The sequence below is a fragment of the Phascolarctos cinereus genome, unplaced genomic scaffold, assembly GCF_003287225.1.
Source record: "Phascolarctos cinereus isolate Bilbo 61053 unplaced genomic scaffold, phaCin_HiC Scaffold_8;HRSCAF=390, whole genome shotgun sequence".
In the NCBI taxonomy this organism is placed as follows: domain Eukaryota; kingdom Metazoa; phylum Chordata; class Mammalia; order Diprotodontia; family Phascolarctidae; genus Phascolarctos; species Phascolarctos cinereus.
In genome coordinates this window covers 66,051,266-66,071,868 of record NW_027556291.1, presented here as the reverse complement: position 1 = coordinate 66,071,868, position 20,603 = coordinate 66,051,266, and the positions used below count along the sequence as shown (strand labels likewise).

The following is a 20,603-nucleotide window of genomic DNA, read 5'->3' as shown; positions in this document are numbered from 1 at the left end:
AAGTATCAGAACTGCCATGAAAGGGTCATTGGAACATCTAGCCTTAAACTAGAAGAGATTGTTCAAGCCATGGGGTGGGATCATAAAAATGATCTTATCCAGACCCATAGTTTTATGGAAGACCAAACTAAGATGCCCCCAAAGAAGACCAGAGTAGGAGTCAGGAAAACTAGGAATCAGACACCAGCTGGACCACTGTTACCTAAGGCAAATCACTTATCTTGGTGTCAGCTTCCTCACTTGTAAAATGGGCATAATAATAGCGCTTCCTCATGAGGTCCTTGGTGAAGCTCAAAAATGAGAGCATGTGTGTAAATGCTTTTTAAAGTGTAATGTAGATATCAACTTACCAAGGAATGAAAAGATTTATCAGATTCTTGCTTTGTGCAAAGCACCATGCTGAATGCTAGCTACAGAGGGAACAAAGCAGGAAGGCCCAGCTCTTGAGGAACTCGCTTCCTAAATGGGGGGAGAGAGAGCACATAGGAAGGCCCAGCTGCAGGCCAGATGGAAAGGCCAAGAAGTGACAGGGCTTGTAACGTGTGTGTGTGTGTGTGTGTGTGTGTGTGGTGTGTGTGTGAGAGAGAGAGAGAGAGAGAGAGAGAAAGAAAGGGGGGGAGCTTTTGCACAAATGAGTTCAGCTTCAAAGGAAAACAGGTATTTCAGTAAACACGGATGAGGAGAGGGTAGGGTTGTCTGTTTCAGGCCTGAGGCAGCCATGGGGCAAAGGCCCAGGCATCAGATGGAGGAGTGGGCTGAGGAACCTGGCAAGGCAGAAACCCAAGTGTTTGGTGCTATGAGGAATCTTGGAGGCTGGCTGGTTCAGGGGGTCTTTCACCTCTTTTGTGTGGCCCACTTTGGCAGACAGTCTGGTGAGGTCTGTGGCCTCCTTCTCAGAATCATTTTTATTTTATTTTTTTTTTTTTAGGCAATTGGGGGTAAGTGACTTGCCCAGGGTCACACAGCTAGTAAGTATCTAGTGTTTGGTCTGAGGCCAGATTTGAACTCAGGTCCTCCTGACTTCAGGGCCAGTGCTCTATCCATTGTGCCATCCAGCTGCCCCTCAGAATCATATTTCTGAATGTACTGTGAAATCAAGTACATGAGATTACCAAGGAAATCAATGATCTTGAAATGTAGCTGTCAAATATTTTTTATGTATTTATTTTTATTTTATTTTTTAATTAATTTATTTTGATTTGTCAACGATCATTTGCATAAGCTTTTGAGTTTAAAATTTTTCTCCCCCTTCTTCCCCCCCCCCAAGACGGCACACAATCTGATATAGGCTATATATGTACATCCTTATTAAACATATTTTCGGATTAGTGATATTGTAAGTAAAAAATTAGAACCAATAGGAGGAACCACCAGAAAGAGGAAACAAAACTCAACAGAAGAGAAAAAAAAATAGCAAATAGTATGCTTCGATCTGCATTCAAACTCCATAGTTCTTTCTTTGGATGTGGATGGCATGTCAAATCTTTTTTTTAAAGGCAATTGGGGTTAAGTGACTTGCCCAAGGTCACACAGCTAGTAAGTGTCAAGTGTTGGGTCTGAGGTCGGATTTGAACTCAGGTTCTCCTGACTTCAGGGCCGGTGCACTCTCCACTGCGCCACCTAGCTGCCCCTCAAATATTTTTTAAAAGAATCTCACAGAGCCCAGGCTAGAAAGCCCTGTGTTGGGAGGGTAATTCCTAAAAACAACCAGGAGGAAGCAGCTTTTGGGACTCCCAGGACTAGAAGGCATTCTGGAGGCCTTCGAGTTCAACCTGTCTTATGTGACCTTGACCAGGTCACCTCCCTTCCTTGGGCCTCACTTTGCTCCTTGGCCTAGCTGGCCTCTTTTGAGGTCCCTTATCCTGGAGAAACTTTGTGAATCCTCCATTGCTGAGCCCAACATTCTCTCCCTTGGAAGCACTTAATATAGTTTTTGAAATCACTTTGATTTTCCCAAGCTCATGGAGCCAATCCAGGGTCAGGCCCAGCCCAGGCCCAGAACCAAGGTCTCCTGTCTCCACCTTATTCTTCTTGGCCTTACTACTGATGTCTAGGCTTGACAGCTCCCAGGCCTGCTCTCCTATGTTCCGTCCCCCATCTCACTCTGAGGGGTAACAGTGCAGAGCCCTGTGTTCGGAGGCTGATGCAGAGACAGGGAACTGAGGAGACAGCCTGTCCGGTGAGACCGAGCATGCTGGGAGCACACCCAAGATGTTGGTATTCTTCTTATAAATCATACCAATGTCAAATATGTGTATGGTGCTTCCAGGTTCTCTCTGCTTTTCCCAGCCATGGCTCAGTCTTAGTAGTTTGGGGTCAGAAGGCCTGGACGTGAATCCTAGCCCTACTCTACTCTGCACTAGCTGAGGCATTTCATTTATTAATTGGTCTGATCCTGAGGGAAACAGTGTGGGGTGGTAGATAGAGAATAGGCCTCGAAGCCAGGAAGACTCTTGAGTGGCAGAGAAAATGCCGACCTACGTTGGTACATGGCGTTTCCTCACGCAGTACTGCCCTTTCCCCTTGCAAACACAGATCCGGTCACTGTCCCTAGTGACAAGCCTCAGTTTCCTCATCTGTAAAGGCAAAGGTTTGAATTCGGTGGTCTCTGTGGTGGCCCTTTTGAGGTCAACATTCAGCAGTAGAACTAGTAGAGGGAGCTTGTGGGAGGGATTTTGAATTTTGTTGGAAGAGGCAATGGTATGGAAGAAGCTAAGCCTGGCCAGCCAATGGGCTCTGAAAAGCCTGGGGAAGTGGGAGGAAGGGTTTGGCTGGATAACTGTACCAGGTACTGGATCTGAGCTGGGAAGGAACGGAAGTATGGAGGGAGGGAATGAGTCAGTAGGGCCCGTGGAGGAGAGCTGGGGATTAAAGCCGCCCTTGTTTCTCTCTGGAAAACAGCTGTTCCAAGCAATGCCGTCATCTTGGAGGGAAGCTGGTCCCGTCCCGTCTTGCCCTGCCCAGAGCCTTGTTACCAGGCAGGTGGCAGGAAGTGGGTACTGAGGACTGAGTGTAGAGAATAGGGAACAGCTGCCTGAGGGCAGAGTCCCTGGGTAGTCTAGTATGGTGAGGACACTGGATTAGGATTCAGAGGCCCTTAGAGGGGAGGTCACATCCTAGCTCTATGAACTTGACCAAGTTACTTCCTGTCCTGGGCCTCAGTTTCTCTCTATGACATGATAGTGGAAAGAGCCCTGGCTTTGTTATTTACTAACTGTAACCTAGGGCAAGTCACTTAGGGAAACTGAGGCCCAAAGAACTCTCTAAAGGATCACTTGGACAGTATGATTTTTTTTTTGTAGGCAATTGGGGTTAAGTGACTTGCCCGGGGTCACACAGCTAGTAAGTGTCAAGTGTTTGGTCTGAGGCCAGATTTGAACTCAGGTCCTCCTGACTTCAGGGCCGGGACAGTATGATTTCTAAGGCCTCTTTAAGCCCTAAATCAGTGACCAGGCAGATATTCTGAGGCTCTCTTATTCAGGAGCCCTCTCCACCCCAACCCTCACCCCCAGTGCCTGTCTTCCTTAGAGAATGGGGGGCCTGGGGCCAATGCTTGGATGCCTGGGCCAGGGCTGTGTGTAGGCCTTTCCATAATTGTACCTGCTCAGTGAGCAGCTGCCTCTCTTGGCCTTACTAGAAGAAGATGGTGCCATTCATCCCAGGAGGTAGCCCTTAGCTCAGAATAGTGAATGAACGCATGCAGTCGTAGAAAGGAGGCTAGATTTGGAGTCAGAAGATCTGAGTTCAAATCTTGGCACTGTTACTCTATCTGTGACTTCAGACAAATCACTCCCCTTCTCTGAGCCTCAAGTTTCCTCACCTGTGAAATGAGAACGTGGGCTTCAGTGGCGTCTGAAGTCCCTTTGGGCTCGATCTAGGATCCTATGACAATGGGTTGGGGGAGTGTGGCGTGGGGTGGAGCTGATTGAGTCTAGGTAAGGAAACAACTCCACCAAAGTCCTCAACAGTCTTCTTGAGTGTCATCCTTCCCTTGGAGAAGCCACTGGAAAGTAAGGAGGGTACTGAGGGTGGACCATGTGTTTGTGCTCCAGGGTGGGGGCTTCTAGTCCCCAGAGAAGGACTGGGTGTGGGAACCTTCTGTGTCCAATTAATAGTTGGCTGTTCCTGACCCTCTGGGTGGTTGTGGGAAGGGCGAAGGGAAAGACACCAATGGAGAGGTTGGTGTGATGGCTCAAGGGGGGATCCTGCCCCCCCCCCCGGCTCTCTGTTCCTCAGATGTGTAATATTCTCTAGAGGTATTGGCTTAGGCCCAGAATTTTTTCCCTAATTCTCAGGGCTGGGATGGAACTGTATAAACAGTTCTCCACAGGGGGCTTCCTCATGCGACTTTATTTCCCCCCACCCCCTTCCCTCCCATCTCTTCCACTTGGGGCACGACTGGGAGGCTCCTTGGGAAGATTTTCTGCTGACTCTAGAGGTTCTATTTTTGTTTTGGGGATAGCGTGTGCTTCTCGTGCCTCTTACATGAAATGGAGCCAGGAGCTATTCTTAGCATTTGTATGTTCCTCCGCTAGAGGTGGGAAGGGGAGGCCCAATTTTCTGCCTGTTGCCAGAGGCCAATGGCCCACTGGCTCCGGCCTGTGTGGGCTGGGGCTGGAGGACAGGGTACTCAGTCAGGGAGAATAGCTGGGGACCCATCCCATATTCTTTGTGGTAAGATGTCCAGGGCAGTATGTTTCATAGGCCACGGTGCCAGCCACTTAGGTGTTTGTTCAAAGTCCCAAGTTATGAGTTAAGACTAGCTAGGCCTAGTTTTAGCCCAGGCACGTGGTTGTAGTACAAATGAGGTGGTATCTTGAAAAGTCAGGCCCGGGGCCATGCCCTAGCTGTAATCATGGGACGTGTTTTTCAAAATTCTCAGAGCCTCAGTTTCCTCATCGTAAAGGGAAGAGAATAGTAATGCCACTTTTTTTTTTTGGTGAGGCAATTGGGATTGTGACTTGCCCAGAGTATTATAAGTATTATGTGTCAGAGGCTGGTTTTGAACTCAGGTCCTCCTGACCCCAGGGCCAGTGCTCTATCTGCTGTGCCACCTAACTGCCCCAGTAATGCCACTTCTCAAGGCTCTTCTAGCCCTTAAAATATTCTAGAAATGGTGATTGTTAGTCCTTCGAGGAGGCACTGGAGGCTTCTGGGATTGAGACCCTCTTCTTCATTAATACTCCCGGTCAGATTTCATAGCTTCCTCTTCAGACTCTGACATTTCCTCCTGGATTGGGCAAGGAGACAGAAATGGTGACTTCTAACATTAACAATTCTTTCAAATCTGAGGCCTTGGAAGGGCCTTTTCTTTGGGTCTTGGTTTCCTCCTCTTTAACATGACTCAGTTGGGCCAGATACTCTCTTAGCTTAACATCCTGTGACTGTCATTTAGAGCTGGGGGCAGCCTGTTTCTCCCTCTTAGCTTAGACTGGAACCTTCTGAAGGGGCCTGAGTCACTGTCTTCCCTCCCCCCTTTCACCCCCCCCCAAGATTCTTCCTGATAAGAAGACTTAGTGAAAATACTTGGGTTATGGAATTTTTTGTTTCTTTCTGGGAGTCGCACCCTTTCCTATGTTCCCTCCCCTTCCTCCTAGGTCTCTTCTCTCCGTGGACTCCAGCCAGTCTATCTTGCTGGTAAGGGGTGACTGTGGCCCCCTTTGCCTCTCCCCATCTCTGCCTCCCCAGACTCTAAGAAAAATAACTGGTGGTAGTCCACAGGATTTCATTTCCATATAAGGAAGTGCCATTGGAAGGGTACCCAATGAACCTTTCGGCTGGCCAGTTTGGAGCGGTGCCTGAGGAGCAGGATGCTGCTGGGGGCCAACGCCCAGGTTAGGGGTTGGCTGGCTCGGCGGATGTCTCCAGATTTGGAGTCATTGTAATGTCAATGTGGGTTTGGGGAATGCTAATGTTTGTTCTAGGCTGTCTCTTCCTGCCCTCTGCTGCCTTCTCTTGTTCCTCTTTTCCGGGCTTTTCAGTCCTATTGTCAGTCCCCAAATAGATTTCCTTTTAGGACAAAGTTGCTTTTCAGGACTAGCCCGAAACATTGTGAAGGAAGGAGCCCATTAAGGAAGGGAGCTGAGAAATTAGTGCCCATTAAGGTGTGAATGACCCATGAAGCAAGCGGGTATTCCTTCCACTTGGCTTCCCCACCTTCACTTTGGTTGGTGGGTTCTGTTGGTCGGGTTTTAAAAACTGGGCAGAGCCTTAAGGCAAAGAAAAGGTGGCAGTTAGAATCTTAGGCATTGGTGAACTGGGGCCAGTGTGGATTCAGGGAGACAGTCCAGCTCACCCTAGCCAGTTAGCTCCAGAGTGGAGACTAGACCCTAGATGGCCCAGCATTCTCATCCATTACATCACCTGGCCTGGCTCTCTGGCTCTAGATCCTCTTTCTCTGTCTCTTTGTCTCTGTTTCTTCATCTCTGTCTCTCTCTCTTTCCCAGCTTCTGCCCTGCCCGGGTGCCCTTACAGCTATCGAATTCCAGAGGAAAGAGGCAGAGGGAGACTGCTGTTCGGCCCTGAGTTGAGGATACAGATGTTGCTGGCTATTCCAGAGGCCCCTCCAAATGGCCAGCAGCTCCATGTTGCCAGAATCTGGGAAACTAGAAACTAGATGGGCAGACTCTCCAACAGAGAGCAGAGATTCAGGGAGCCTGTTGTAGAATAAGCACATAAGAAAATATGGCAAGACTCTGCCAACCTTCAAGCCCTCTATCAATCAGTGGAAGGTGCCGTGATGTAGTCAAAAGAGCCCTGGCCCTAGCATTTGGGGGACCTGGGTTTGAAGCCCAACTCTGATGCTTCTGACCTGTGAGACCTTGGGCCTCAGTTTCTCTAACTGTAAAATGAGGAGCTTGGATTCTGTGGCCACTCAGGTCCCTTCTAGCTCTGCAATCCCACGTGGCCTTGGGCAAATCAATTTATGTATACAATAAATGTGATCTCCTCAGGGGCTGGTGGTATTCTTAGCTCTGGTGTCTGGTACATGGTGTCAGTGTCTGGGTACTGACAAGTTAGTTTTCCTTTGGGCTCTGTTTCCTCTTGTCAGATGACGATGCAGCATTGACTGACGTAGGTGACCTCTGAGCCCTATTCTTAGTGTTCTCGTGTGTAGCTGAAGAGGTTGAATTGATGGCCCCCTGAGGTCCCTTCTGCTCTAATCTAGGCTCCGAGGTGTGACCTAGGCATGAGGACCCACTTTGCCCCGTATTCTGTACGTAACCTTGGGGAAGTCACTTCTCTTTGGGCCTTGGTTTACCCCTTTGTAAGATCCCTTTCAGCTTTAGATTCTGTGACCTGAGGCTATCTAGACCAGTGGTGTCCAATAAAAACAGGCACCACCAAACTGGACAGAAGTATCCCTGAAGGCTGCCAGTCAACTTGGAAAGCCACATATGTCTATAGCTTTCTTTTTCTACTAATAGGCCCACACATTAAAATCCAGTAGGAACCCTTTTTAATATGGTTGGGGCCCGAATGGGAGTGTCGTGGGTCTCACGTGACCCCTGACCCAGAGGCCCTGAGTTTGACAACTGGTCTAGTTGGGCCCCCACAGGCGGGAATCCCTTTCTTAATCCCTTCACAAGTGGCCATCCTCCTTCCGCTTCCTCACGTCCAGTAACAGGAAGCCCGCTACCACCTCCTTATATGGAGCTGAAAGCCTGTCCATTACCTCTACTTATTGTTCCTGGAGCTACCCTCTGGAGCCAGGAAGAGCAAGGTCACTCCCCTCCCAAAGCCTTGCTTGGACATCTATCTTCTCATGGCTGAACACCCCTCCCTCCCAGTTCTTTTCAACTGAGCCGTTATTACTGAATTAATAATTACGAAGCAATTATTCCTTGGACCCTAATGCCTCCCCCACAAGAATCCCCAGGCTTAATCAAGCATAACATTGCCTATAAGACTAAGTCTTCACTTCTAATGAAGAGATGAACTCCAGACCAGGCAGGCTACCCTTTCAAAACTCTTAAGTCAGCCCCACCAATTTGTGTCTTATCCTACTGGGGCAGCAGTGGGGTTACTCCCAGCCCTGGGCCTTAGGGGTCAAAGTTCAGCTGTGAGTATTACCCCTTCTCCCTTCTTCTAGGAGTGTTTGTTTTACAAGGTATAGTCAAGGTGGGTTGTGCTGTTAAATTAAGCCACCCAGAGCTTGTTTCAGAGGTGGGGAAGTTTCTAGGGTAGGAATTCCTACCCTGGGGCCCATGGACTCCTAAGGAGCCTATGGTTAGATTTCAGGGACTTTGTAAACTTAGGTAGAAAGAGAAATAGTGTCTTTATTTTCACTTACCCTGAAGCGAAACTTAGCATTTCCTTCAATTATTTAGAAACCTGATTCCAAGAAGGGATCTGTCGAGGTCACCAGACTGCCCAAGGGGGCCATGACACACAAAAAAGGCTCAGAACCCCAGTCTAGGGGAAGACAGCTTGGAGAGGGAGGATGGGAAACCCAATTGGTAGAAGCTCAAGATAGGCCCCCCAAAATCTGTGTAATAGAATTTCCCCCTCTGTCCCCCCATAAATTCCCTGATAGATGCTCCCTGGGTGTGTAATCAGCTCTCATTCAGTGGAATCAGGAGGACTCGACTTTGAATCCTGCCTCAGATGCTAGTTGTGTGGCCCTGGGCAGGTCATTTAACTTTTCTGGACCTAGTGTCTTCATCTGTAAAACTAAGGGGTTTGGACTCAGTGACTTTCCATCTCTAAAACTATAATAATTTGATCAATATAGGGAGGGAAATAGTATCTTAAGAGATTCCTGATCAACATTTAGATCAGGATTTTTCCAGCTGCCAGACATAGGAATTAGAGACGAGAATCCACCCCCTTCGTTTTATAAATGGGATACTGAGATCTAGAGAGAGGAAGCAGTTTGTCCCTAGAGTGAGTAGCAGGGCTGGGCTTTGGGCATAGGTCTCAGAATCTTCAGAGTCGGAACAGACTTGAGTGCTTGGCTGGTCAAACCCATACCTGAATCTCCTCCGTGATGTGTACCTGATTCAGTCATCTAGCCTTTGCTTGGAGAATTCCAGTTGTCTTTGTGGTTTGTGATTTTTCTGGGGTGGCCAAGTACAAGATGATGGCGGCACGGCTAGACACCATGAGATCTGGGGAGGAGGGTGGAGTCACAATGTGACATGGCAGCCCTGAGGACTGACGGGATCTTGGGAGATGGCAGAAGAGACATGGCATCTAGGTGACTTGGTTCTGTTCAGGACTTCTTGCAGCCCCTTTTTTGGGGAGAAAGACATGGATAAGCCGGAGAGTGTCCAGCAGAGAGCAGTTGGGATGGGAAAAGTCTGCATTTCGTTTTTAACGAGGATTGATTAGTTAAGGGAGTTTGGGTTGGTCTGTCTGGAGGAGAGGCACCTTGAGGGTGGGGTATTCAAAGGTTCCTGATGTAGAAGAGGGATTGCACTTGCTCTGTTGGGCCCCAGAGGACTCGAGTGGGGAGCCAAGGCAGAGAAGTTTTGTTGCCGTTTAATGGCTTCTTCATTTACATAATTAATGTCATTGTGCATGTTGTCCTTGAGGCTCTGCATTCTGCCCACGTCATACAAAGACAGACCCTTTACCGGAGCCAGACTAACCACCCACTCTGTGCGTGTGTCTTTTTGCAGATCAGCGTTCGGGTGACCACCATGGATGCCGAGTTGGAGTTTGCCATCCAACCCAACACCACTGGGAAGCAACTCTTCGACCAGGTGAGCTGTTTGTCCCTGTCCTTCCAAGGGTTCTGGCCGTTCCCCTTGAGCAGACACTGGGATGGTGTAGCTTTGGGCCATCTGGGTTGGGTTGCATATGAGCCAATAATGCTCTTTCCTCTCTGGTTCCATGTTCCCCACTGCCACCTTGCCTGCAATTAGCCAGAGCCTGGGCCCTGAGGATAGAGAGCCAGAGAGGGTCTGAGAAATCTTCTTGTCCAGCCCCTCTCATTCTACTCTCAGAGAGGGCAATTTGAAATGTATGTAGCAGAGCTGGGCAAAATGGGGGGATTTGTGAAGTTCGATCCCTTCCTGCAAACTTGGGGTCCATTCTCCCCAAGAAAATGGGATCTGAGCACTTGATTTGCTTGTGGGTTTATTCTGTATATTCTTGTACATTCTTTAAAATGTTTTATTGATTCTTCCCCCCCCCAATACCCAATCACTTCCCAATAACCATGGCCAATCCACCTTAACTCATGGCAGCCTTCCTTATAACAAACAAAAACAAAATTTAGCAAAACTTGGAGGCCTGGCAGAATTCTAGAATGGGTTATTAGTGAATGTCTAGAAAAGGAAGCAGTGATTACAAAGAGCCAGCCTGGCTTAGTCAAGTCATTTTGCCTCCCTGGCCCTCAGTTTCCCTTTCTGTAAAATGTGAAGGGATTAGACTATCTGGCCCTTGAGTTCCCTTCCAGTGCTAGAGCTAGGATCGCATGACAGAGATGTGAAGATCCACTGTGCTACTAACTGCAGATATGACCTTTGGTAAGTCACTTCTCTTTAGTCCTTGGTTTAGGGGCAGCTAGGTGGTGCCGCAGTGGATAGAGTGCCAGGCCTAGAGTCAGGAAGACTCATCTTCCTGAAATCCAGTCTGACCTCTGACACTTATTAGCTGTGTGACTCTGGGCAAGTCACTTAACCTCTGTCTGCCTCAGTTTCCTTCTCTGTAAAATGAGCTGGAGAAGGAAATGGCAAACCAGATGGGTCATGGAGAGTCAGACATGACTAAAAATGGTTGGACAATAATAAAATGACCCCTCTTCAGAGAGGAGATTAGATAATATTCTTGAGGTCCCTTCCAGCTTACAGTTACAGATTCTATTCTGTAACCTTGGGCCATTTGGGTGAGCCCCTGGAAGCAGGAAGGCTGCTTAAACCCTTTGACAAGTCTGGCCATACCCAACTGATCTCATTCCCTGGAACAGAAAATCGAGGGACTGCTATAGAGATAAAGATCACCTTAATTTTAGGGAAGCTTTTCATAAAATCTCTCATGCATTTCTTATGGGAAAAATCAAGAGAGATGGGGCTAGCAAAGAGTTCACTTTCAATGGCTTTGGAACTGGTCTAATGACCTGACTCAGCGTGCTCATTAACAGTCCAGCAGCAGCTTGGAAGAAGGTCGCCAGCAAAGTGCCTGAGGGAACTTGGTTCTGTTCTGTGGGGCTGAACACTGGGGAAAGACCCAGACAGCATCCTCCTCAGGGTCACAGATGATGTAAACTTGGAACAGATGGCCCACAGAAAAGCATTAGCCAAATCTGATAAGGTGAAACTCACTAGGGGTTAATGGAAAATCTTACACTTGGGTTCAAGAAATCAACTGGAACAGGATGGGGTAGGGGAGGAGGCCTGCAACAGATTGTCTGAAAAAGATCAGGGGATTACAGTGGCCTGCAAGCTCAGTAGGAGTCAGTGGTAGAACATGGCAGTCCTGAGAGTTCATTCCGTATTGAGAGAAATAGCCTCCAGAAGTAAGGAGGCAATCATTAGTCAGCTAGGGGAGGGTTGTGTTCTGGATGCCATAATGGAAAAAGGATATGAATAAATGGAGAACAGGCAGGGAGTGGGGGGAGACACCATGTGAAGACTGGCTGAAGGAACTGGTGATGTCTGCCCTATAGAAGGGGAGCCTGGAGGGGAAATGTGCAAAGGTGCCTTTGAAGAGCCCTCCCGGGAAGAGGGAGCTCTCTGGGTCTGTTTGCGTGGGGCCAAAGACTGGAAATCAGAGAGGTCAATTTTGGCCCAGTATCGGGAGAATGTTTCTAACGATCCCCAGCTGTTGGGAGTGTGGGGCGGCTGCTCCTGGTCCCTACTGAAGATGAAGGTATCCCGGGCACCCTTCCTCAGGGCACCCACACTGGCAACACTTGTTTTCTATTCAAAGTTTAGTAGAGGAGACTCGGTTTTCATTTTTTTAATGAAATAATATTAATTTACTAATAAACCTTATACTCAACATTGCCACAGCCACTTAAACTTGTTTAATAATGATTTACTTTTTTAATTTATTGGGGGCAGACATGCAGTTTCATTGGTAGAAGGAATGCCCACCTAGGGAGTACTACCAAAGTAGATCTGTACCTGCTAACGAGCTTTCTGGGCCACGGAGAAATCAAGTGACTTGGCCAGGGTCACATAGCCAGGATAGCAGGATTTGAACTCGGGTCTCTCTCATTGACTGAGGCTTTTAGCTACTAACCCAAACTACTTTTCCATTTAAACTGAAAGCATAAAGTATCATAACTTTTTATTTATTTTTCTAATTTATTATCTATTTTTCATTTATCCTTTTTAAAAAATAAGTATAACTTTTCAGTCCTTTGGGAGCTTATGTTTTCTATCCCTGTCGTCCCCCCCCCCCTTTCTAATTTGGACTATCCCTAATTCAGGCCCAGAAGATCAGAGTATTTTAGGATTTAGAGCCAGAAAAGACCTTAGAGATAACCTGTTTCAGCACGCAAGTTTTACTGAGGAGGAAACTGAGGTCCAGAGAAGAGAGTTCCTTGTTCAGAATTGCCCCCTGGGGGCAATCGGCAGAGCTGAGTTTTGAATCCAAGCCCTCTGACTTTGAGGTTGTTTAAATCTTTCTACTACCTCTTAAAAAGCAGAGCTGTGTCTTGGAGGTCTCCTAGCCGCCTTTGTAACCTTCGCTACTCAGGGACCTGTTCTTCTCTGGTAGGGGACAAGGAAAATGGCTGACCCAGGTGAGTCTTCCCAGTCCACAGTGAGCCTGGCAGTAGGGGCCCAGGCATAGGACTGGGCAAGCTCCCTTGACAGGAGGCTTTTCTGGGCCTGTGCTTGGGCCCGGTGGAAGCAGCAGGCCTATGGTGGCCAGCTTGAGGGGGCTCGCAGCCCCAGACTGCATTCCAATGGGCAGGCGAAGGGGAGGTGTTGGCCTCTTCTCAGCTAGGATCCCGAGTGGGTGCGGGGGCTGGAGGCTAGCCCTTGTCCAAGGGATGACAATCCCTTGCCTGCAACAGTGGGTGCTTTGTCCATCAGACACTGATGGGGGGGGTGCTTGGGAGAAGGAGAAAGATGTGGACGGGGGCCCAGGGTAGAACTAGTCTAGAAACAATGAAGGGTCTTAACTTGGAGTCTCCCCTGTTCTTCCTCTCTCCTCCCTCCCTCTACTATGATGCTACTGGGGCCTTGGAGTCCCATGTGGGCTTTGTTTCTGAAAAGGGTGTGGCTTAGCGGAAAGCCCAGAGGTTAGCGACTGTGCCCAGAGCTCAGCTCCCCAGACGGCCCAGATGTTAGCCTCAGCTCTCCATTCATCCTTCCAAATGGAGCCCAGCAAGCTCAGGAACTGCCTCTGCTGGGGCCTGGTGCTCTCACAGGGCGCCTTTGTTCAGGGTGATGGTACCACTCCAGAGACAGCCAGAGTTAGGAGACAAACACCCGTTTCCTGGGTCTTTCAGACTCCAAGTCCAGCTGTGGTATAGACCTGGCAGGCACCTCACTGAATCCAAAGCCTTCATTTTACAGGTGAGGAAACTGAGACCCAGGAAGGGGAAGTGAAGGACCCAGGACCATGCAGCTAGTATGTCTATGAGGTGGGATTTAAACCCAACTCTTGCTGATTCCAAGACCCACTATGCTGCTGTATTGCTCTTTCTAAGAGGGTGTGTAACAAATATGAAGGTGTTTTAAATGAATAATTAAAAATTATTTTTAATCGGCAAAAACGAATAAATTAATCTTATTTAAAAGCACTGAAAGAATAAACAGATAAGAAACAAAAAATGAATTTGTTCTGTGTCCCCTTCCAAGTCAGTCTGACATTCGACTTCCTGGCATCCCATCTCCCTCTCCCCCTCCCAGTCCCAATTGGCATCTCTCCCTGTGTGTCTGGGAGCATTTTATAAACTGTGACTGGAGGCTGGCCTGGCGATGCCCCTCCTACCACTGTGGACAGCCCTTTTGGGTCTAATGGTGGCCTTCTCTCTGGGCTTCAGGCTTTACAAAGCACTTCCTCCCCCCGTGGCCCTGGGAGATCATTGCATTCACCTACAGGCAGTGTGTGGTGGAGTGGAAACAGTCCCAAGTTAGAGTCCCGGCTTCGCTACCTATGGGTTCATGGGATTTTGAACCAGAAGGGGCCTTAGTTCATTTGGTCTTACTTCCTTATTTATCGAGAAGAACAGAGAGCCTATGGGAATAGGGGAAGGCCCTGTTATATGTGTAACCCCATGGGACCCCGGCCAGTTGCTTCCTCTCCCTGGCCTCAGTTTCCTTAATCTGTAAAATGAGGGGATTGGAGCAGAGCTCAAAGGCCCATTCCAGCTCTAAATCTTGTGCTCATATGATGAAGTGGGAAATAAGACATCTTCCATCTGTCAGGCCCTTGGCGGGCTTGGGGCCTGGGATGGAGAGGGCTGCCCAGCCAGCTGCAGTGTCGAGGTGTTGACAGGCAGTGGGTCCTTCCTGGATCCCAGCAACTGTCTGGACAATGACCAGAACAGGAAACAGAGAACAGAGGAAGGGCTCTGCTTGGCACTGGCAGTTTAAATAACAGCAGCAGGGGGAGGCCAAGCCAGGCCATAGTTTGGGGGCACGGCCATGCTACTGTCACAGGCAGGCCACGGGCCTAGGGGACAAAGGCCTTCATGCTGTTGGCCTTAGGAGTGCCCTAGCTGGAGAGGAGACAGAAGCTTCCTTGCATGAATCACTTAGGCCTGTGCCTACAGCCCTCTACCTCCCCCCACCACCCCCCTAATGGGACAGCTCTTACATCGGGAGGGCCAGTTGGCATGGTCCACCCCTCACCATAGCTTTTAAGGCCTCCACCCCTCCCAATCTCCATAAGCTCAGCTAAGGCCCCTTATCTGGGCCTGCAGTGGGAGCCTGCCCCCAGCCTCACTGTGGATCAGGAATTGTGAGGATTACCATAGTAAAGGGGAAGGCCATGGAGGTGGGGGGGGGGCTAGTCCCGGTAACCAAGGAGATGCTCTGGAGCTGCGGGAGAGAAGGAGACTTGAGTCTTAACAACATAAATCAAGGCCTTTGATCTAAGCCTCCTTTTTCTAGTTGGAAATCATCTTCCTTCTGGCAGCAGACATTGAGTACCACCCAGAGAGCCCCCCCTGAACCTCAAGTCTGGGCCGGGGCTCTATGGTGGGGACAGAAGATCCAGTTCAGGGGGGGGCCTGTCTGCCCTGGCCTGGGTGTGGGGGCTGTGAGCCAAGAGCTCCGGGAAATGCTGTCAACCTCCCATTTGCATCCTACTTTGCTGAATCCATTGTTCTCCTGGTAGCCTTGGCTTAGCTCTTGTCAATTTCAGATAAGGGCTTCACTCTAGTCCTTGGGCCTTGGGCCTTGTGGCCCTCAGGCCCTTGTTTGGGGCTCCTCAGAGCATTGCTCTGGGCTGCTTCCTTTTTGGAAGGACTAAAGACCTGGCTTAGAATCCTAGCACTAGTACTTGGGAGACCTGTGACCCTGGGTACGTCACTTTCCTGCTCTCTAAAATGAGGGGATTGGACTAGACCTTAGTAGGATTTAGGGCTGCAGGGGGCCTTAAAAATTATCCAGACAGTTCAGCAAACAATGCGAGGCCTTGGGCCTTCTTTCTTGGCCTTCCCCAGAGCATGTTTGGCCCTCTGGGTTCAGAGAGATGCCATGCCCCATCCCTAATTACCATCTTCCTTTCTGCTGATGTCATCACAGCTGGGCTGACTCCTCAGTAAAATGAGGGGATTTGTGGCAATGATCTAAGGTCCCTTCCAAGTCTAAAGTCTAGGCTTCTCTAGACAGCCTGCTCTGGCCTGTGTTCTCTCCTCTCCCCACCTCCCTCTGCCCCAGGCTCAGCATTCTCCCAGCCACAAGCGTGCTTTTTGAGGGTATGTTTATGTGGGAGAAGAGAATACACAAACTTAGAAGTTATATGCTTCAGCGTAAGGGGCAAGGTTACTCCTGAAAATTGTTGTCGTTGAGACGTTTCAGTCATGTCTGACTCTCTGTGACCCCATTTGGGGTTTTCTTGGCAAAGATACTGGAGTGGTTTGCCATTTCTTTCTGCAGCTTATTTTACAGATGAGGAAACTAAGGTAAACAGGGTGAGATGACTCGCCCAGGGTCACACAGCTAGGCAGTGTCTGAGGCCACATTTGAACTCAGGAAGAGGAGTTTTCCTAACACCAGGTCTGGCACTCTATCCACCTAATACTGCAAATCAAAGAAAACTACCTTAGCCCTGGTCATTGATCATTGACTTTGAAACTGTTCCCACTGACCCTGAAGCATTCAGGGCCCCAAAAGAGAATTGGGTTTTCTATCCTAGAACCTCTCCCCTCCAAAACCAACCAACCAAACCTGAAAATAAATCAGGGACCCCCTGGCCTACGCTCTGGAGCACTCGTTAGCTGAGAGTGAGCCTGACGTTGTCCAATGGACCAATCAGAACACGGCCTAGCTTATATGGTGGTTATCTGGTGTCTCATCCACCTGACCCTAGACTATCTAATCTGGCTCCTTCCCCTAACTGAGGTGACAAGTGTTCTCATCCTCTCTAAGGCCTCTACCACATACGTACAGACAAGTTTGTCTGGGAGAGCTTATAGAAATGCCCTTGTCCAGTGGGACAGGCAGGGTCAGGCCACTGACGACCCTAGGATCCTCATAGCTGGAAAGGACCTCCATGGTCATCTGATCTACCCTGCTCCCCCACTCTGCACACTCCCCCAAGTGTTTTATAGATGAGGAAATCGAGGCCCAAAGTCACGCAGGACATCTGTGGCAGAGCCAGGATTCTATCTTCATTGCTTTGATCCCAGATGCTACTTGGGAAGAGAATTCCTTCCCCGTGGAGCCCGTTTGAACCTGAGGCTGGGATTAGCCTTGGACCTGCGGATATCCCAGCCACCTCATGGGCATCCTGGTGAAGCCAGGGGGCTATGGGGCCGGAGAGCCTATTTCTGTGAGCAAGCACTGTGGAGAAGTGGAAGGAATATGAGATTTAGAGTCAGGGGACCTGGGTTCAAATTTTGCTTCTACTGCTTGCATGAAGTTATGCAACGAGTCAACTAGTTACACCAGTGGGCCTGAGTTTCTCCTTTGTATAATGAGGGGGTGGTTTAGTTATTAAAGACATCTTCCCCTTTGTTTTGTCCACCAAAGATCTCAGTTTACTTATTTCTAAGACAGAGATATATCTCTAAAATGGAGATCCAAGAAACCGGTCAGATGGACCGTGCATGTGTGACCGGGAATCCCCCCTACATCCTTTTGGACCAGAGGTTATCTTGGTCTTCACCAGAGGCCTTCAAGGAGAGAGGGAATCGATCCACACCCATTTATGAAGGGCCTGCTATGGGCCAAGCATGGGGGTTACAAATAGAAAAGTCTCTGCCCTCAAGTTTAGAGTCTGCTTGAGGGGAAGAATGTGACATGTTCACAGATAAGTAAGTAAATACATTTTATACCCAAATCAATATCATATGATGGGGCGGGGCACTCACAACTGGAAGGATCAGGTCATGACACTTGAGTGAGGCAGAAGTGAGAAACAAGGAGCATCCCAGGTGGGGGGCACAGCCTTTTCAAAGCCCCAAAGGCAGGAAATGGAATGTCATATATGGGGACCCGCTAGTAGGACATTTAGGCTGGAGTGTAGAGTGTTTGAGGGAGAATGGTATGCAGGAAACCTAGAAAGATAGGCCAGATCTGGAGCAGCTAGGTGGCTCAGTGGATAGAGCACTGACCCTGAAGTCAGGAGGACCTGAGTTCAAATCCGGCCTCAGACCAAACACTTGACACTTACTAGCTGCGTGACACTGGGAAGTCACTTAACCCCAATTGCCTTAAAAAAAAAGACACAAGATAGGCCAGGTCGTGAAGGACTTTAAATGTCAAAGTGAGGAGATGGTAGCTTATCCAAGAGGCAAGAGGGGGTCACTAGAGCTTCTTGAGGAAGATGGTCATGTGGGGTCCCCTGTTTAAGGAAAACCTCTTTGGTAGCCGACTGGAAGATGAATTCGAAAGGAGAGAGACTGGAGGCAGAGAAGCCGAACGGGAGGCTCTTGAAATGGTTGAGGTGGGAGGGTAATGAGGGCACAGACCAGGGTGGTTGTGGTTTGAGTGGACAGAAGGGGGTGTATTCTAGAGATTCTGGGTAGGTGGAATCATTAAGACTTGGCAACTAATTGGATGTGGGGGTGGATGAGAGTTAACAACTGAGATGGATTCTGAAATCACAACCCCACGCCATCCCCCCCCACCCCCGAGGTAGGCCGCCCCTTTTTGGATGGCTGGAATTGTTAGAAAGCCAGTGGACTTCTGTGTGGTACAACCGAAACAGTGGGACCTCCTTGCCCTTTGAGGTAACAGCAGCCAAGGAACAGAAGGAAGACCCTTTGTTGGCTCTTAGAGGCATTCCTAGGCCCAGAGAGGAGCCAGGGCTCCAATGAGAGGCCTTATGGCCGGGGACAGGGTAGAGACAGCCTAGCCCAGGAGTGGGAAACCTATGGCTTCCAGGCCACATGTGGCCTTCTAGGTCCCTGGGTGTGGCCTTTTGACTGAGTCCACGTTTTATAGAACAAATCCTTTTATTAAGGGGATTTGCTCTGTGAAGTTTGGATTTCAGTCAAAGGGCTGCACTTGAGGTCCTAAAGGGCCACGTATGGCCTCGAAGCCACAGGTTTCCTACCCCTGGCCTAGACCTATCAGCTGGTTTCAGGAGGAGATAACCAACTTGGAGGATTCAGAGGCATAACCTAGTCTGGTCCAACCCCTTCAGTGGTCAGTTGGTCTGTGAGCATTTCTTGAGCACCTACTGTGTGCCAGGCTCCCAGTTAGTCTGTGAGCATTTCTTGAGCACCTACTGTGTGTCAGGCTCTGGCTCTGCTCCACTGAGGAGAAGAGTCTTGTCTGAATCATAACTTGGGTGAGTAGCAGGACTGGGTTTCACCCTGCTTCCCTTTCCAGATGGCCATAGCAAGGGCCCAGAAGCTAATCTCTCTAGGAAAGCTGAAAATGAGATTAACCTTGTTCCCTCTTTGGAGCAATATTTGTCCCTAGCTTGTTTTCCGCCAAAGCCTGAGGGTCGTGGGGGAGGAAGGGAGGGGATGGTGGCTAAGGCCCAGATTCCACATCTTTTCTTTTTCATGTCCTGGGCCTAGAATTTGTGAAGAAAACACTTGGCAAGCTATGGAGACAAGGGCTGCTATTTCTTCTGCTTCTCCTGGGGAATCTCCATGTGTCTCTCTTTCCCCAAATACCAAGGCAGCTGGACACTTGGCTGAGAAATGGCTCCCCAAGCCCCACTGGAGCGAATGCCCCCTCATCCTCCCAAGTTTTCCCTGGTCCTTCCTTAAGTGATGAATTCCCAAGAGTACCTGACTGGCCTCAAACCACAGCGCCAATGGCCGTTCCATTTCTGCCCCTTTTGGGGCCTAGTTCCTGGAAAGAATTCCCTCCTCCCCCATGCCGTGGTTTCCAGCAGTCTGAACTGCCTTTGCCCCATCTGCCCTTAGTCAGGCCTGTGAGGCCCAACAGCCTTCTTGGCACACTGACTAGCACATTGGAGTAGTCCAAAAGGCCCAAATTCAAACGCCACCTCGGACACTTACTACTGTGTGGCCCCAGGCACAGCAATGAACTCAGTTTCTTCACCTGTAAAATGTGTATAATATTAGCAAGGTTATTGGGAGGATCAGAATGAGTTGACAAGTTCTACGGAAGTGTGACCTGTTATTATTAGGCTTTCTTTCAAAGAAACCTGGCCTTTCTCCAACATGGCAGCCCAGCCAGAGGCAGCATGGAAGAGTGAATAGGACGCTGCCCTTGGGGTCAAGGCCTGGCTTGAAATCCTGAGATGTTCAGAGCCTCATCACCCCATTCAAGTGCCTTAGTTCCCTCTCCTCTGAAATGCAGGGGTTACACTTAGATGGCCTCTGTACTTTCTGGCTCAAGAGCTAGGATCCTGTATGTGACTTTGGAAAGAAAGAAAGGAAGGAAGGAAGGAAACAAGCGTTTATTAAGCACCTACTGTGTGCCAGGCACTGCGCTTGACAGATCTCTTATTTGGTCCTCACCATAGCCCTGGGAGGTAGGTGCTATTGTCCAGATTTTATACTTGGGCAAGCTCTTTGACTTTTTTCTGCCTCGGTTTCCCCCCTTTGTAAAATGCAAGGGTCAGACTAGCTGGCCTTAGAGATTCCTTGCAGCTTGAGATCCTAGATCCTCTGATTTCACCCAAGGGACTCTGTTCTTCTGCCCCCCCCCCAATAAAAATTAGTCCTTAGTTTGCAGGCACTAGCTTTCCTCCCAAGCCCTTGGGAACCCATTAGGGCTAATGATTGGATTTATTCTGCTCCTTTTTGGGAGGCCCCCCTCCCACTAGCTGGGGTGAGTTATTTATTTTTTGGTCACTCTTCTCTTAATATATGCGCGCACGAGCATACACACACACACACCCCTCCGGTCCCCAGCGGGGGGGGGGGGGGGGCAGGGATCAGTCACCAGTGTAAACATTCCCTGGAAGCTCTTGGCTTCTAGACCGAAGGACCGACCAGGCTGCAGTTTGACCCCATCCCTCCCAACTCCTGGGTCCCAGGTCAGTAAGAAGGGTGGGGGACAGGCCTAGTTCCATTTTGTCCCCTCTGCCTCCCCAGGGTT

At 49.2% G+C, this 20,603-nt stretch overlaps 1 protein-coding gene across 1 annotated transcript in view; it reads left to right on the top strand.

The window, feature by feature from the left end:
- The window catches only part of MSN (moesin), an 80,199-nt gene that overhangs the window by 41,121 nt on the left and 18,475 nt on the right, over positions 1 to 20,603 (top strand). Inside the window, exon 2 of the mRNA XM_020967208.2 lies at positions 9,624 to 9,707. Coding sequence (XP_020822867.1) covers positions 9,624 to 9,707 — 84 coding nt within the window. The remainder of the gene's footprint in view (positions 1 to 9,623; positions 9,708 to 20,603) is intronic.